The sequence below is a fragment of the Eleginops maclovinus genome, chromosome 1, assembly GCF_036324505.1.
Source record: "Eleginops maclovinus isolate JMC-PN-2008 ecotype Puerto Natales chromosome 1, JC_Emac_rtc_rv5, whole genome shotgun sequence".
Classification (NCBI taxonomy): Eukaryota; Metazoa; Chordata; class Actinopteri; order Perciformes; family Eleginopidae; genus Eleginops; species Eleginops maclovinus.
The window spans coordinates 17,025,154-17,044,122 of record NC_086349.1 but is presented as its reverse complement, the minus strand read 5'-3'; the positions used below and the strand labels follow the sequence as shown (position 1 = coordinate 17,044,122).

Genomic DNA, 18,969 nt, shown 5'->3' with positions numbered 1-18,969 from the left:
CAAACTCATCTTGTGTTTTATATGCTGGCCATTCATTTATCTGATGTTTGCATCAATTTATCTCAATTTAGGGACCTCAAGAAAATTTATTTTCAGGGGGCAATCTAAACTTGGCATTATATCCTTATGTCTTTACTCACTGGTGCCAACTAAGCAGTGGAGGATCATACTGTTCAATTTCCATAATTTTCAGTCTATGCATTATTCACCAGGAATTTCTCTGAGGTGCTTATTAAGATGGGAATGGGGCTTGGATAGTTTAGGCTAATTTCCCCCGTGACACTGCCCCCAAATTTAATCAGTTTGACCCCCCTTTTTTTTACAAAGAGAGAGAAAGAGAGTTGGGGGTTGAGGTTAGAGAGTACACAAATTCAAAGTCTCGCACACACACACATGCTCTCACACCCCCCTTGCGGTGTTTTCCGGGATCACGCCACTGCTTCCACTTGGGATCCACACAGCAGCAGCGATATGGCTGATCATCATCGGACGGGACAGTGCTGTTTATAAGCGAAAGTTAAGGCAAATAGTGCATTATTACAGGTCAACGATGCACTTCTTAGGGCGACGGGACACTGCAAGACACCTTATCACCCAGGGATAAGATTTACCCGAGTGGAAGTAGGTAATCTGGTGTGTTTTACAGCAAAGTAGTTGGAGGAACTTGTCGCAGTGGATTCATCCCAGCGTGCTGCCTGGATTACCATACTCAAGTGGAACAATAGTCCCTTGCAGCAGAAACACTAGCAGGTCAGTGGCAGCGGCATTTGTGTTTGTTTATGTTCTCGCTCCACGTTTTGATCGTGTTACCACAATGTTGCTACAGCAAGCAGCCCAAACGTGGTTGTCCTATCAACCTGACATTGCAGGTGGAGTGATTTTCCGTCGGATTTAACAAAACAAAGCTATTTTGGTGAGTTTTACGGGGTATACTGCTTGGATGTCCCTCTATGTGGAACAGCTGGGGGTACGGGGGCAATAGGCTACAAATATCACTGCAAACCCCGTATCGCTATAGGAAAGTGACACCACAGCAGACCAAAGTGTTAAATAGCGATAAGGACCCAATAGACCGAGTGAAATTACATTACCTAGAGCTATGTATTTAACATACTAAAATGATTTCGTGTTCCTAACCAATGTTTATAACCGAGCGTAACATCGGGATACTCTCAGAGGTGGTTCTAGTGCTATATACATTGAGTTTGTTAGCCGGTCGGTGGCTGTGCAACTTTTCCTTGCCCTGTCTGACTCTCCTCCTCCCGGATACTTGCGTCAGGAAAACACGGCGAGAGAGAAACTGACCGAAAACGCAAAAGGCCTGAAAGGTAGAGGAATCTCTGCCAGGCAGGCAGGCCCGACACGAACTACGATTTTGGATATAGTCCCGTGGCATTTGTCGTGCTTGCTGCCCACTTACGTGCGCTCAGCATGCAGTCATGTCTAGTTACACGGCATATTGTCAGGACACTAGCTCGTCCGCAAATGTGACAGTACAGTCCTGCGGTCACGCACTGTTGTCGATATTCTCGTGGACGATCGCCGATTGCAATCCGTGTACCAACACCAATATAGGATGAACAGTTACTGCGTTTAGAAAAAAAATAATGTAGGAGAACACGTTATTTCTCAGCACAGTGTTGGGAATGGCATTTACCTCTAAATTATTCAGATAAACACTCAGTGTGGGATGTCCGGATCGAAAATCATGCGCATCCGTCAGTACCTTTTGCCTTTCCAATGCAACACGATTCTACCATCACTTATCAGTCCCACTTTCAGCCCCGAGTTATTCCTCTCATGGCATCTGTTTTATTGTAACTGTCTTAATAATGACAATTGGATTGCAGTTTTGGTAAGGGCCTCGACAGGAGTCTATAAAAATAAAAACACTATACGAACTTGTGACTTTTTTTTAAACCTATTTGTATGCCAAGTGAGGCTTCCTGCATGGGTTTATGTTCGCTGTATGTGATGTCCTGAAACCAATAAGGCCTTCTGTGTTACCACAGGATCCACCTGTATCTGTGTGTTCTGGATTGAATGTCACCCAGTTTAACACTAACCGTTCGAATGTTGACGTTTTTAATCAGAGAAATAGCATCACTAATATTAAAATTATATTGTGAGTGACTAGCCAGTTACGATGATAATACAATTAAATTAAATACGTTTTGACAGGCCAGTTATTCAATATACTTAGTCTCTGTTGAATCCATATCATGAATTCTTTCTACAAATTGCTCTCCTCCAAGTTAAATAATTAAGGCTTTTTAAACAGGTCACAACACTGAAAAGATGTTTAAAGATTGTGTATATTTTTGAATACATCTGCTATATGGACAGCAGAATATTCCATTTAATTTAATGTGATTGATTTAAGCTAGACCTCCCCAAACTAATTTGAGGGAGACACTATTTTCCTTCCTTTTCTTGTGGCTGAAAATGGCATTTCAGATATTTTGCCTTGTCTTTTGGCCGTCTTTCGGCAATCTTGTGCTTTATCTTCTTTCCATATTTCCTTCTTCTTATCTAATTCAGGAGATTTAGGTTAAGCCGCAGAAGAGCCTATAAAGAGATGGACAACTTTTTTGGTGTGATTGTGTGGATGTGTGTAGGATTCTGTAGTTGGGCAGATTTACGCATTAGTCATGCATCCTCAGGCAGGCCGCCACGCAATGCTATGTTTGGAGTGCCACTCAGTGCCCATTCCACTCTGCCACATTGTATGTGAGTGTATGCATGTGTATGATTCATGTGCCAATTAATTACAGAAGAATGCTTATTTTTGTTTTTATGAAGAAGGAAGGAAAGAAAGGCCGAAACAACATTAGATCTTGGCCTCAGTCTTGGCCAAGCTGTTGTTAATTTCCCTTTTGTACTGATAAAAGTAATGTATGTTCTTGTTTGTTTGTACATGTGTGTATGTCAAACTTGCAGTTAGCTTGTGTTTGTGTGTATTCCAGACTTAGGTCCTCAGGTCGATTCAGTCTTTTGACTGCTACAGAGGCATATTTGAAGGAGGAATCCCAGAGCAAGTGCTGCATCACTTTGGCATCCCAAGCACTAGAGGGCTGTAAGTTCTTGTAGCTGACATGCACAAGAGTGTGTGTGTGTGTGTGTGTGTGTGTGTGTGTGTGTGTGTGTGTGTGTGTGTGTGTGTGTGTGTGTGTGTGTGTGTGTGTGTGTGTGTGTTTGTGTGTATATGAAAGGGAGGATAGAGAGATGTAAATTGTGAATTCTCAGCTTTTAGCCTCTTGCTGTCTCCTTTCTTCTTCTCCTTTCTCACCTCAGAGAGAAAAACTGCGGTTCCAGCCCGGGACTGTAACCTAGCAACCCAAATGGTGTGTGTCTTGAATGATCCAGACTCTCTTCCTCCTCTTTCCTCCTCAGGGGTGTGTCAGTTCACCTCAGCTGCATGCTACCAAATCCATGCAACCACCCACACACACATGTGGAAACACATGTGGACATGCTCACACACTGTTGCTGAAATAACTTCTTACTAAGTTTTATTCGTTATCTTTTATATGAATTACCCTATTGGCTTTTCCTTATTGCACAGGCCATGCTATACTGCTTGCACATTCATCAACAGTGCGTTGTGTTGCTTTTAAACAGAACAACAGCCGCAGAAGGGCTTGTTGTGTCTTTAGAGGAGTGACAGCAGCCTCCGTCATCTGGAATGTGTCCGTCTGTTTAGTACGAGTTGTGTATAAGAGTTGTTCATGGTTTTCTGGGTGTCTGGTGAGTGTGGCCTGCACATGCTGCACCCTGGAGCCACATGTCTCGTCCCACTCACTGTTGTGCCTCTGCCAAGCTCTTCACACTGCCACGTCCATCTGCACCACACAAGAGTCAACATCCAACGCACATCCAACACTTCATTTCTACTGGAACTTTTCTTTTTTGTCAACATGATACTTATGGTATGGTGGGTATGTCTGGTATTTCACAATATGTTCTTTAAAGCTAGATGGGGAAAGTTACCAAACCGAGTTATAATAAGTAGAATTTTTGTTAGATATTCCAATTACATGGATGTTGTTTGCTTAATGTGTGTTGTTGTTAAAAATACAGACTACACATCCTTTCACCATATAAAAAATATAAACATAATTGCAAATCTAAATTAGAATACATATCATACTGTGGTACCCTGAAGGGTTTCCCTCTATGAGCCGCTGGGTAATGAGTTTCCCACTGCATTACTATTTGTGAAAATTCAACAGAGATAAGATGAGGACTGTGAAATTAGTCATTATCGTGTGTGTGGGCATACCCGGATCTGAGTGTGAGTGTGTGTGTTAATGATAACACTGGTATGTTATTATCTGCATAATAAGCAGTGCATATCATCGGATGTTCCCACGTAATGTGAGTCATTATTTACTGAAAATCTGGATCATGGGTGCAAGGTGGCATGAGGAGAACCCAATCTCCTTGTCTGGGCAGGCTTCTAATCTGTTGAAGGATGGGAAAGCATGCAAATGAGGGGGGAGGGAGATTCATTCCATACCGATAATCCATGGGTGACGGATGATATGAAATGAATGTGAGTCGCTCTCCGTCGGTTCTTTGGTCCCATTTTAAAACTTTTTTCCGTCTTGGAGAAACGCCTCTGACTGAGGTGAAAACCGCAGCCAACTGTGCTCATGTAAATTGGCAGAGGCAATGTTGTTAGCAATGGATCCTCGCCTGAGCGCATCTTCTCTAGGAAAAAAGCAAGTCGTCCTGAGTGAAGATCGCTGCGTTTGAATTCCCTCAGAGCACTGGCTGTCTCTAATAGGCCTGAAAGACTAAGAGCCTGAAAGGATGAATGGCTTTTGTTGAAGCCTCCAAGGTTGGACACAAAGAGAAAGTGTGTGTGTGTGTGTGTGTGTGTGTGTGTGTGTGTGTGTGTGTGTGTGTGTGTGTGTGTGTGTGTGTGTGTGTGTGTGTGTGTGTGTGTGTGTGTGTGTGTGTGTGTGTGTGTGTGTGTGTGTGTGTGTGTGTGTGTGTGTGTGTGTGTGTGTGTGTGTGTGTGTGTGTGTGTGTGTGTGACGTGTGTGTGTGTGTGTGTGTGTGTGTTGGACATTTGTGCATGTTAGCTCTGGAGCCCTTCTGTAGATAGAAATAGCAGGAAGTGGAAAGAGACAGAAGTACTCTGCTTTAGCTACCTCTACCTTCGGGCCAGGAAAGTGTAGAGGAACATAACGGCACAGCACACAAATATAGACTCATGCAAAATCACATGTACTGTACTTATTGACACACTGTACATAAACACTTAGGACTCTAAACAATATATAACTTTGAGTGCTTACTGACGTTACCCTTACACACACACAATACACATAGTAGGCAGGCCACCAGTGAAAATGAATAGCACTTTGATTAAAAAACAATATTGCCTCCCTCTTTTATTTTAATAATGGGATGCTTTTATTTCCTATAACCACACATAGTAAACTGTCTGTATTGGAAACCAGCCTTCAACCATAGGTTGCCGCCACATGGATTCCAGCTTAGGTTGTACTACTGTAAAATCAGTTCAAGTAAAAATACTGACATTTTTGCATTGCAAATAATGTGGATATACTGTATGATACCATGACGTCATCTTGGAAAGTTCATGGAAAAGTATGTCAATCACAGCTCCTCATGGAAAGCTGCTCTTGTTGGAAACCTCCAGGGAACTGCATAGTCAGCTATTTACATGTTTTGTATTTTTTTTTACATTTTTTGTTTGTTGCTCTCTTTTTCTCCCTTTCTTTCTAGGTCTGCTCTCTCATTCTGTGTCTTTTATTTTGCAGTGTTTGCTCTTGGGATACATAACAATGAGAACACACGCTGCGTGAGCAAACACAATCATCGGGAGCCCAAAGAACTGTAGAAAATGCGCCGAGGCTGCACTGCAGTCGCTTCACCGTACAATGTAGATTAACAGTGCAGTGTGGATATAGCTGTTGATGGTTTAAATGAAGGCAATGATTATGATGATAGGGACCCAGGTTGGGCTGATGATGATTTTGATAATGTTGGTATTTGTCCCTTTCCTCTCAGGCCTGTGGGCCCTGGTGGTGCGGTGGGAAGATGGACAGAATGAAGATAATCAAGAGAAGGCTGTCCATGTCTTTACGCAGCGCTCGGCCCGTCGACGAGTCCCTGTCAGAACTGGCTGAACAGATGGCCTTGGATGAGCCGTCAGCAGCCAGGGACAATGGTGAGACACAAGTGCACGCACACACAGGTATCCACAAGCACCTAAGCAGACGCCATCACACAGTCATACAAAAGGCATTAAGGGGTTCTATCACACTTTGCAGTCGGCTCTCAACCTTCAAAATATGAATGTAAATAACTTTATCAGCATCACGGTTCATAGCAGAAGAAAAAGCTTGAAAAAGTTAGCCAGGCAGCTTGTGTTGTCATTATAACGAAGAGTAATTGTGTCACCTCCATGACCCCCTAAGGAGGCACACCGTGATTAGTTTGGCTCCATCATCTGTTATGGCTAACATTTTGCCGCACAGGAGACAGGACTTCTTATTAAGGAGTTGTTTCTCATATGCTACAACAGTTCAATACAGTAGTTCTTCATTTTGAGCTTTGTAAGTACATGAAGAAGCACTAACTAATGTTTTGGTCTTCAAATGATGGGGTAGGTTAAGCAATTCAACATAGAGGTCATATAACTGATCAATGCAGGAAGGTTTTGCAAAATCACGACAGAATATATTTTACTGTCCTTCGTTTTGGTATGTCTAATGTCTTGAAATAATGTGTTTGTTAAGTATCTTATAAACAGCATGTGCCAGTGTTTCAATAATTGTTGTGCTTTAATATAGTATGTTTGCTACTCTCATAAAAGCATTCATTTATTCAAACACATAACTGACATGCATAACAAAACTTCACTTTCAACCCACCTTTATCATCTTCACCTCATCATCAGCTTCATCACCTTTACTTCATTTCATCACGTCGTAGTCATCAGGACAGAAAGGAGTAGTATACTGAAAACGTAACTGAATTCACAAAGTTATGTTGAGAATTCACATACATACATATATTTGTCTATTCACATGAGCAAAAGAGCTCTTGGCTCCTAAATAGAAGTGCTAAAAAGCAATGTCATTCTTGACTCAACTGTGGATGCCATCTGCTGGGCATCCTCAAGGATTGCAGGACCCCAAACGTTGTCTGTGTGTGTGCTCTTTGAGTGTGTGCTCATGGTATTCTGGCTGACAGAAACAAAATCAGAATATAGCCCGAAATGTTGCCTCTGCGTCAAAAGATGCTTTGTCTCAAAGAAAAAGTAAAAGTAAGAACAGACACAGAATCTAATATAGCTGTGCTGTTATAGAGATGTTGGCAAATTTGCAGTTTGGATACAAGGAGCAGTAATGTTCCTTCTTTGTTACTAGTTTTTGTTGGCAGCAACAACCATACCTAAGCCTGATTAATTTCACTCCCTACCATAGCTGTCATCCTCCTCCTAGTTTTACATCTCACTCTTTGGTCTTAATAATGTAAACAGAGGGCATTTCCGGAGAGTAAGGAGAGAAGGAGAGTGAGTTGGATAGAGGAAGTGATGTAGAGGATGAGGAGAGGGATATTAAACTTTAACAACTGCACTACATCTTCTATTCAAGATCTCCTCTTGCCCTTTTCCTAGCTGCATCATTCTTCCGACCCCCACATCTCTATATACCTTAGTCAGACTGTGCAAAAGGACTACTCCCCACATTTTTCAAAGTGCTAATTAGATGGTGCTAACCACAAAGCTGTTCTACCACTGTGATCTTTGAGGAACTGTGTTTCGAGGCGAGACTGAGGGAGTCATGTGAGGATTTTAGAGAAACATCAAACCCTAATGCTCAAGGATTGCAGTGGAATTTGCACTGCCATGTGGTGGAAATAAGATAATTATTTGAAACATAGGAGAGGTGACACATGGGCTTTCATCTGCAAACGATTCATTAATACAAATGAATGTGAAAGAAAGATCATGATACATGTGCAGGGGGTTGCACACATTGTTGAGGAGTGAGATACTAGGTTACTTTTGTATTACTAAGGTTTATTTTACCCACAGCAGTTATACAAATATCTTCTCTAGTCCTCCATCAGTATTCAGTTACTCCCTTACCTCTGTTGCCTGTTTCCTACAATTCATCTGCTAGCTTTCTTTATGCATTACTCTTTTTCCCCAACTCACATTTTCTTCTGTCCATGAATCAACATATTTTCCCTATGCATGCCCCCTACCTCATAAACTTTCCATGGCTTTCTGATACTGTGTGTCACAACAGTTTTCTCTTCTGACATGAGTACAGCAGCTGTATAAGTTCTCATTATTGTATCTATCACGACTACACATTGCAATGTGCCTACTGTACATGTTCTGCTATCCGTCTGTGATTGGTCTCTGTGTGACCCTGTGTTGTCTTTTTCTCTTTTTTATTACTATTTACAATTTCTGTTATCTACCTGTCTCTCTTTTGCTTCTTCTTTTCGCTCTTTTATGCTATTTTTCTTTCTATTTGTGTTGTTCTTATCTGGCATTTCTGTTTTGTGCCAACCTGCTTCCCTTCTGAGCTTCGCCCTCACTTTCTTGCCTTTTCTCGCACTCTCTTCTTGTCTCCCTTTGTTTCCACCTGCATCGCGTATCTCAGAGCCCATGGTTGTGTGCGCTGTGCACCCTCCTGCCTCACACAGTGCTCCCTCCTTCCTGCGTCAATATGCCGGTCATCTGGGCCGCACCGCTCTGCGCAGAGAGCCGGGTGGGGGGCTGGAGAGAGACAGAGCCTACCTGAGCCTGCACAGGACTGGATCTCTGGGTACACACACACAAACCCACACACACACACACACACACACACACACACACACACACCACACACACACACACACACACACACACACACACACACACAAACACACGTACATACACATGCATGCACAACTGTAAAGCAACTAAGTATATACTCAAGTACTGTAAATTATTTTAGGAATGAATATGTTGAAGATTAATTGAAAACTATAGTTACTGGTGACTTTAAACATCCATCCATCTTTAACCACTTATCCGAAGTTGGGTCGCAGAGGAACCAGCATTATTAGCACAAGATCTAGGTTTTGTAAAATGTGAAACATTGTTACATATTTATTTATCTCCATTTAAAGAAATAGATTATTAAAAAAAGGGAGAATAATATGATATTACGCCTACAGGAGCAATTTTGCTGCCTAATAAGATTCCCTGTTTTTCATTTTCTTTCAACATGCCCTGGTTATTTCCACTTCTTAGCCTCAGAAGTTAAGTAAAGTGTGCTCTCTTTTATAATTTATTTACGTTTTTGCATGTATATACATAATATTTCGCTGTATTTTGTGTAATTTTATAAGGGTGGTTTTACCCGAGCAATATCAAGCTTGAGCAATTCTGCTTCTGTGGTTGGAAATCACAAACACACACTCACACTGATTTCATCTAAATGTCAATGTTGCTTACCACTGTGTGTGGTGTATGTTTGTGTGTCTGTGTGTGTGCGCCTTTTTTGCGGGCATGCATATATGTGGGTTTTCGGTGTTAAACGGTATTAACTGACACAACCTGGCTATCCCTCCCAACATTTACTCCAAATCTGGAAGGCTAAAACTCTAATGACCTTAATCCAACATACACACAAACACACTCAGAAATGCACATGCACTCACAATCACTTCTTCCTTCTGTCCGTCTGCATTATGTAATGGAACTTGTGGTCTGATGCTATATGGATCCCAGTAATCTCATTTCCCACTGTGGCAGAACGGCTTATATCAGGAGCAGTGGGATGGAGTGGGGAAGGGAGAGTTACGGATGGAGCAAACAGAAGGGGCTGAACCCTTGGATGCTGGAGAATGGTTTAGAAAGAAATAGAGCTTAGAAAATGCAACAGGATTGATAACGAGAGACTATGTGATAAACAGGAAGAAAAATAATTTGGAAAGGAGGTAGGGATGGTGTGGGAGTGTTAGTTTCACAATGCCTCCCCTAGGTCTCATAGTAGCTTTATGCTGTTTTTCCCCTGAGTCTATGGCTGAGTGAACTGCAGATAGACCACAACGAGATTCCTTGCATTCATTGAACTTTGACTGACAAGATATCTAGTCTTGTTTCAGGAGCTTGCAAGCTGGAAATGGGATGGATGATATTTAGATGATCACTGTACCAAAATAGGTATCACAGCAATAGGGCTAGGCATAAGTTGCTAATTAATACTTTGATCCCAAAAGTTTCTGTTTTGATACTTAACTTTGACAAATATAAACCACTTTTTTCAAAGTCCTTCAAAGAATATTAAATGCTGTCCAAACACAAAGAAGCTGTAAAAATAAAATAGCCTCTTTATTATGAAGAAGTAAACTGGAAATGTAACCAGACAATTGACGCCAGATACTGTCCATTATTCTAATAACTAACTTACAAATAATATGTGCTACAACATTGTTGAATATCAGCAATTAAACATCTCTAGTTTCTATTGCTGCAGATTATCGGTTGCAGGAGATTAGAAAAGTAGGCAATATGGATAAAAACCAGTAATATGTTGGAATATGTGAATGTACCCTTAAGCCCACAGGCTGTCTGGCAGAGTGACTTCATCCTGTGAATCCCGCAGCTGTCTCTGAGCTCAGAGAAGCTCTGAACGTAGCTTGCCTTAGAACCTAGAATAGATGCTACTCTATTATTAAAATCATGATAAGGTGTAGTTTGAATTGTTAAGAGGTACTGTGTGTGTGTGTGTGTGTGTGTGTGTGTGTGTGTGTGTGTGTGTGTGTGTGTGTGTGTGTGTGTGTGTGTGTGTGTGTGTGTGTGTGTGTGTGTGTGTGTGTGTGTGTGTGTGTGTGTGTGTGTGTGTGTGTGTGTGTGTGTGTGTGTGTGTGTGTGTGTGTGTGTGTCCGTGTCCCACTGGTTGGTCTAGCTGACTCACTGTGTACCACTCAGCAGTCAGATCACGTCGCACCCGTTAATAGAGCAACATGATGATGCAATCTCTCTTTCCTGCTGCACTAAAGAGCTTGCCCACCCCTCCTCTTGTTCTCTCTCCCTCTGCCTTTCTCTGCATTTCTTTAGCTTGCTCTATCCATTTATAGTAGTACTCAATTAAATTCACTTTTCATCTGTGTAAGTGGACCTGACTGCTGGTTTGTATGTGTGTGTTAGAGACGTTTGGCCAGTTGCCAGAGAGCTTTTACAGGTTTGTGATTCATCTGTTGCTAACTGGGGCCAACACCCATCCCACCACACTGTACTTACAGTGAGGAACGACGAGCACTGCACTTTTCGTTTTTGCTTTCACTGCTACCTCATCTCTTTCTCTCAGTGGAGATCTGTAGTTACACTGTTGAGGATTAGCCGGCCCTCCCGTCTGTTTTACTTAGGGAAGGGACTCAGTTGAAAGCTGTGTTCTTTCCTAAAATCCCACCACAGTCTGCTATTTCTGATTCTCTCACAGATGTCTCCTCTCATACTCCCCCCCCCCCCCCCCCCCCTCGCTTTTTGTCTACATACATCAAAATACTATATTTAACCTCCAGATAAAAGCAGAAGGGGGCAAAGTATAAAAGATGGAAAGCTGTTCCAACCACCCTTATCTCCCTTTGTGTGTTTTACACTACCACGAGAGACCTTGTCTGTGCCAGGGATTTAATGTAATGCATTAACACTGCATTAATCGCTGTAGCCCTCTCCCTGTCTCCCTACACTCTTGGCCATTTGCTCACACTAACCCTCTTTGCTCACTCACAGATTGGATTTAATAAGAACAAGGGAGTAGGGTCTTCTTACGTAGTTGGTCTTGTAAGCCTTTTGTGTGTGTTAGGGCTTGCTGTTACATTAGCTTATGCTTGAGGCAAAGGAAAGATATTTCTAAAGAATGTAGGGGATTCTCTGTGGTAATATAGGAAAGGGAAGGGTTGGGTGAGGCATTGGGGACCAGCACAAAGGGGGCCGGTAGCTGACAGTAGGCACTCTGGTCCTAGTAATTGAATAATAAGATTCCTTAGATGCAGATAAAAGGTTTAGATGTAATTACTGCAGTCTAAATATTCCCTCCCTCCAGCCTTCTGAATGTGTTCCACTATGTGTGTGTCCGTTCCTCTGGGATGTTATATGCACTTAGATTTTTATTCTCTCTCTACTGGAGGCAGACTATGGTATTTATGGTAAACTGAAAATTGCATTAAAAAGTACATTTTAATTGGAAGCTTTAATGTTGCCAAGCAAATGCGACAATGAAAATGAAGAATAAAAAAGGACAGTCACCTGACCTTGAAGGAAGTGAAAAGCTGTGTGGAGGTGGCTGCAGAGCAAGAGAGAAATCTTTGCAGTTGCACTTCTGAAGACAGAGAGACAGAGAGACAGAAGTCTCTTTTTTCTCTTCTTTAAGCTCAAGGATGCAGCACTCTACATCAATATATGTCTGTCAATGCCCATAAATGGCCATTACCTGGGTCTAATATGGAGGATAGACTAATGGGCTTAACTAAATATTCCTAAGTATCATTTGGAGACATTTAAGTGAACCCTGCACACTGCACTTACGTTCCTCTAAAATATTTATTTTTACATATAGCTAGATTTAATATGTTTTCAAGATGAGTTAAGTATACAGTACGCTGATTATCCAATATAGAGCCGCGGAAAAAATTGAGACCACTTCAGCATTATCATTTTCTCTTGTTTTATTATTTATAGGTATGTCTTTGAGTTAAAGGATTATAAACAACTGACAATTTTTCTCCGTTTTGAAATTCAACAGACACTGGAATGGCTGCCATACATGTAGAGATAAAGATTTACGAAGTGGTCTTTGGTGGAGCTGTATTTGTTCAACTTAGCCAATTATGCCATTACATTTAAGATTTGTCAAGTGGTAGTTGTCCTATGATTACATGCATCATTATTGACATCTAGGGTGTGAATAGTTTTCTACTGAAGTGTCTTTTGTCATTTAAGGCTTATATGACATCTTGATTATTGACATGAAGGGATGGTGATGTTTTCTCTCTTCATAGTTTTGGCACACATTTGAGGAGCAGTTTTTGAAGTGTGAATCCTTCAGCATTTTAACTTTAACTTGCTGACAACCTAATATTTTTTTAGAAACACTTATTCTTATTTCTATGTTGGGATGTTCCATGGTTCTAGAGGAAATATGCATGTGAAAAGTGCTAACAGCAAGCACACTCGTAGTGGTAGCAAATGTATCCATTCCATTAAAATTAAAATTCTGCATTGAAATTTCAAGAACTTTAATACTTCTATGCTATGCTATGCTATGCTATGCTATGCTATGCTATGCTATGCTATGCTATGCTTTGTTATCCTATACGATACTATCCTATACTATTGTACACTATATTATGCTAGGCTATGCTAAACTATACTATACTATACTGTACTATTCACAGTGTCCATCAACAATGTAATAAAAGTACACACTTAAAGGTTATTATCATTATATTATTGGATTAATGGCCAATTATTAATCTGTCAACATGTATGCATGCATTTAAAGTTATAGTTGCTCAATGTGAAGCTAACCTTATATCCTTCACATACTATTTCCGGTTGTTAAATCATATTTTCTAAACTGATTATATGTTTCTTATGCAATATCCTTATCCAAAATGTAATAGATTTATAATTAAAAATTACAAAAGCAAAATTCAAGCACCTCAAACCTGTACTGGAACACAGTGTTAGGGTTACTTTGTATCGAAGAGTATTTCCTGGAAACCTACACCAACCAATAAAGAGCTTACACAAATTGAAATATCCCAGCTTTCTGTCTCTCCAAACCAATCAATAATCTTAAAGACTCACAGACCTTTGCCTTACAACTATGGTTAATCCTTCAGTGTTTTGTTGCATGATCAAATAGGACCTTCAAGCTTTTATTGCTTGCGCTGCTGCCCCCCTCAGTCCATTTTGCACATTTTATTAAGAAATGCTGGGATCTGTGCAAAGAAAACAAACATGTTTTCAAGTGCAGCGACACACTCACCAGGATAGCATGTCTACATCCTGCTGGATATTTCCTTGTTTTATATTTCTAAAAGCAATGTTTGTTTGTTCGTATTGTGTTTGCTATGCAGGTGTGTCGCCGTGAGCCATTTATGTGAATAGTAGTTTTATGCATGCACCGTTACGTGCGTGCAATGGGATGTATGAGGGACAGTGTGTGCGTATGTGGGCACGAGATGAGAATGATAATGGCATGTGATTCAGTTTCACATGGAAGGAGAAACAGGAAGGTGGAGAAAATGCATGAGAGGGGGAGATGTGAGCTAGGATGCCAGAGCCGTCACTCAAAATCTTCAGGGTTTTAATGTCTGTGCTAGAGAGTGATAAGGACGAGAAGGCAAATTGGTGGACAGGATGCATGGAGCAGGAGAGAGAGCAGGCAAATTAGATGGAGCGATAGAGATGGAGTGAAAGAATGAGGCAGAAAATGTAGTCATCGGCTCCTGAATCGAAAGAGAGGATGGTACTGTATATTTAACACCATCTCTGGACCCAGACGGAGAAGAGAAGAGTGAGAGGGAGGGAGGGAGAGGGAGAGGGAGAGAGAGGGAGAGAGAGACAGAGAGAGACAGTAAGGGGGTGGTAGAGAGAGATTGGTATCACATGAGAACGAGGGGAGTAATAGCAAGGTAAAGGGAGGGAGCAAGAGGACTAACAGCACTGAAAGCACTGATAGGGGCGCCAGAGGCAAGTAGGGAGCAATCGAGAGAGGATGACTAGATTGGTGTGCTGAATAATAGTGGAAGAACAGAAATAAAAAACATCAGGAAAAAGAAGAAGACGCTGGACTGAACATGAAAAAGTAACAGGAGAGACAACGTGGATGAAAGGGCTGAGAGCTGAAGAGCTCAGATTGTTGAAAACCAAAAGAAGATGTTTTTCTTCATAAAAGGAGCTGTAGGTGTTTGGTGTGTGAGCTTCAGCGTGAATTATAAAGATGGATACATAACACCTGTTATTCCTAAATGATGGGGTGTTACAGTTTTCAGCTGGTTGTGTTGGAATGTCTCTGCAGCATTTTGTCTACCTGCACAGAGTTTGACCTTCCTTAGTCAGCAGGCGGAGTGAGACTGCAGAGAGAAAAAGAGCGAGAAAGAAGGAGAGGTGGGGAGAGGGAGTGTCTACAGGAAAACAGAGAAAGAGAGTGTGTTAAAGTGGAGTAGTAGCCGAGGGAGTTGTTGCATTTTGATGAGTGTGCCTGTGCAGTATGCACTGTCCTCCCGATGTAAAACCTGTTTAGTACTGTCTGAGACTCTATGGAGATACAAACCCTGTTTACCCTCAAACGGCAACCATTTCTGAAGCCCGGGTCCCACCCAGACTGGACTGAAGTGATTTCCATCTCCTCGACTGGGCACCCTGGCTCTTTCTAAAATGTCTCTTTGAATTTTTAATCACACCTCCAACTGTAGTGTTTTAAATCCTCTGGAACAATGGATATGTCAGGCAACCACCAAGGGTGCCCAGCACGTGCTCCCGGTGTTGGAGACTCAAGGTTGGGGGAGGCTAGAATGGGAGAGGGGATAAGAATGGGGGAAAGAGAAACCCCACTTAGGCTGTCACCTTTCCGTATGCTACGAATGCTGGACTCATGCCGTCCTCCTGGAAGCCGTATTGGTGAGTCTCCCCACTGTCATTATCAACTTTGGGTTCCACCATACTGATGATAGAGCCGTTTTTATAACGCTATCTATGAGTTTTACAGATTTTCTCAGAGGTAAAATGTTATAATGGATGATATTGTACATAACTCTTCACTTTAAGTCATTATAAAGGCCCATTAAAGTTGTATTATTATTGCATTAACACATGTGATATGGCTGAATATTGATCCCACACTGGGGCATTACATTAAGATCAAACACATGTCCTGAGGTTTTATTAGATACAAAGACATGGGTTTATGTTAAGCTGCAACTTTGAAAATGTTATTAATAACAATTTGTTCATTTCTAAACATGTTTTCCTTTATGTTGCTGGTTTAAAGAATTGAGATGCAGTGGGTGGCCCTGGGCAGTGTCTGTTGGTATCTTAAGGGAACATGCAGACTGCCAGAACATCTTTTGAATTTTTATCTTTTGCTTGTCAGCACAATGGCTGTGGTATCAGATCATATGGTGTCTTTTATTGAAGAACTGTTATGACAAACTCTGGCCAAAGAGCAAAAGAAGTAAACGGGTTCAGTTCAAAGCTCAATGTAGGTAATGCATTGGATGTGGATAGTAACTGACATATCTACCAGAAACCTTTTGAAAAATCCACTGAACTCAATGCCCTGCCGAGGGAGGGTTTATGACATAAAGAAAACGATTTTCATTCAGCTTACACTTACTTTACTTCCTTTAATATCCTGTCTGCTCTTTTCAATTTTCTGAGGCACTGCCAACATGTTCCTGAGATGGGTTTCCAGCTAAGTGGAGTTGGGTGAGGCAGGAATAGTCCTAAAAGCATCCCACTCAATTTTCCAGGCATGCTTGGGAGTTAGCAACCCTAACTAGGCCAGCCGGGCTCCACATAGGGAGGCAGTGGCAACTCATGACATTTACTGTCTGCCCCTAGTCTGCTATGGAAATGGAGCAGAAAGAACCTGCAGGAGAACGGAAAGTAATGCCCTGTGCGGTTAGGAAGTGCATGTCAGTGTACTTGTTTGTGTTCTGTTAAGAACAAAGTGTGTTAGGGAAGCTATTTTGAGAGACAGTTGCTAGCAGAACATTATTGTATCATACTGTTTCAAGGCCAAGGTGATGGAATTTTCCTCCCAGGTCACTCACCTTGTCTGATCCACCCGCATCCCCTCAACTGTTTACACAAACAGACAAGATCAGGACCTTTCTGAAAGTGAGACAGAAATGTCACATAATGGCAGTACTGGATACTCTCTCGTTGTGAGTCTGTGGTCATATGTGTACGTCTGTCAGTATGTAGATATCCTGGATCAATTTACCTTTACTCTGGTGTTAGTTTACTAGAGTTTAATGTTTCACCATCAGGGTTGATTCCTGATAGGAATACCTACTGCTCAGTTTTCTTACCAAGCTATTCTGTATGCATATCGTGTATTCTTGTGTCTGGCTTACAAGGCCACCGGCAGTACATCAGACTTGTTGTTTTGCTAATGACTATATGCTGCTTTCGTCAACAGATAGTTATTGCGATGGCAGGATGCAGGCTGATATAAGCAGATTGGATCTGCACATGTAGTTCACTGCTTGCAGGCTTAAGAGGCAGGGGACATGTGATTAACCAACAATCTGAGAAGGCTATAATAATAATAATAATAATTAAAAAAAACATGCTATGACTTTACCACTGTTTTTAAGAATTTAAAAAGTGCCATAAAATAAAGTGTAATTCGGTAAATGCCATTATAACGAGATGAACGTTATACATTTACACAATTTATACTTGTGTTTATTTATTCAGTTTTTAATCCATATATTTCAGCAATGCCAAACATATCAGCAGTTGGTAAATAGAAAGCTGGGGTGTAAGTAGGTTCAAATCTGAACCTAGACTATATGAGAGAGACACTCAAATGACCTAGAATTGGCCCCAGGTGGTGTTGTTCTACTCCATCACTTACATTATAATAAAGAGCTTTACCTATCTGGCTCTCTATCGCCCCATCTCATGGATGACGTGTCACAATCACTCAAGGGACTTATTTTTCTTCACGCTTATTCCTCTTCTTCCTCTTCATGCTCCTCTCAATCCCATAATCCTCTCATTTGTCACTCCTCTGCCCTATGCTGGCTTTTTAAAAAATGAAAACAGAGGAAGGTAAGAGGTTGAAAGCATTAGGGTTGAGCCTAAACATCTGCAGTTCTTCTCATAAAGCAATTTTTTCTACCAAACATAGGGAAACACACACACACACACACACACACACACACACACACACACACACACACACACACACACACACACACACACACACACACGTGCGCACACACACTGTATGCGCTGAACATGAGCGCTATCAGGCACCATACACTGAAACCCAAAGAGAGCCCCTTCCCCCACATTTACTCACACACCGTTGATAGAAGTAGTGCTGTCTTCTGCACCGTGACTCATTAATCAGATGGAGTCTGGGGCAAATGTAGGTGTGGGGGGTGGAAGGCAAAGACGGGAAAGCTCTCATTGCATGCAGGGTGATATTGATCTCTGACCTCCTCATCTTACCAATGGTATTTTATACACAATCAGCAAACACCCCTGCATGGCTGGTGGTACAATCCATCATTTTAGCATTGGGACCCTGCTATGGCTTTCTCATACCGGTGAATGAGATCTTAGAAAAACAAAAGGCTGTGACCTCTGATGGCTGCATGGGGATGATTGAGGATGAGATGAGGACTAAAGAGGCATCGTGCCAAAGCAGTCCAAAAGACAATTTCTGAAAATAACAGAGTGTTTATGTCTTTGTGTGTTGTAGGTATCGTCCATGAGAATGTGAAAATGGGTTCGGATGGGGAAAGCGACCAGGCATCTGGGACGTCTTCTGACGAGGTCCAGAGTCCAGTCAGAGTCCGTATGAGGAACAACCACCATCGGCGCATCTCTAATGAGGTAATGGGACGTTTAAGAGCATTCCACACATTACTCTTTGGTTTTGTTCGCACACATTCAATCAGCTTCAATTTAATGGCTTTATTGGCGTGAACATTTTTTAAACATTTACATTTTAAAAAAACAAATGTATCTAATATATTTATATTCATATAATACACAGTAGTTGCAATAACACAATACAGAACAAAATATAATATATAACATCAAAACAGACAAAATGTGTGGGGGTTTCCCTCATTTACTTATCCATCATCAGGGAGTTATTTGATGCCAATGTATTGGCCAATATAAGCCTATTGCAGATACAACAGTATAGGTACAGTGGGGAGAAC

The 18,969-nt window shown here is 41.5% G+C and overlaps 1 protein-coding gene across 12 annotated transcripts in view; it reads left to right on the top strand.

The window, feature by feature from the left end:
• Positions 1-428: 428 nt before the first annotated feature.
• Positions 429-18,969, top strand: part of LOC134861017 (cyclin-dependent kinase 17-like) — a 33,851-nt gene continuing 15,310 nt past the window's right edge. Inside the window, exons 1-4 of one of the 12 annotated variants that reach the window (XM_063878210.1) lie at positions 429-750; positions 6,046-6,205; positions 8,661-8,825; positions 18,501-18,634. In XM_063878210.1, coding sequence (XP_063734280.1) covers positions 6,076-6,205; positions 8,661-8,825; positions 18,501-18,634 — 429 coding nt within the window. In that variant the 5' untranslated portion in view covers positions 429-750; positions 6,046-6,075. Of the gene's footprint in view, positions 751-786; positions 914-5,652; positions 5,918-6,045; positions 6,206-8,660; positions 8,826-14,666; positions 15,680-18,500; positions 18,635-18,969 lie in introns of those variants that run through there. The other 11 variants (XM_063878221.1, XR_010165365.1, XM_063878017.1 and 8 more) reach the window with 11 other exon arrangements.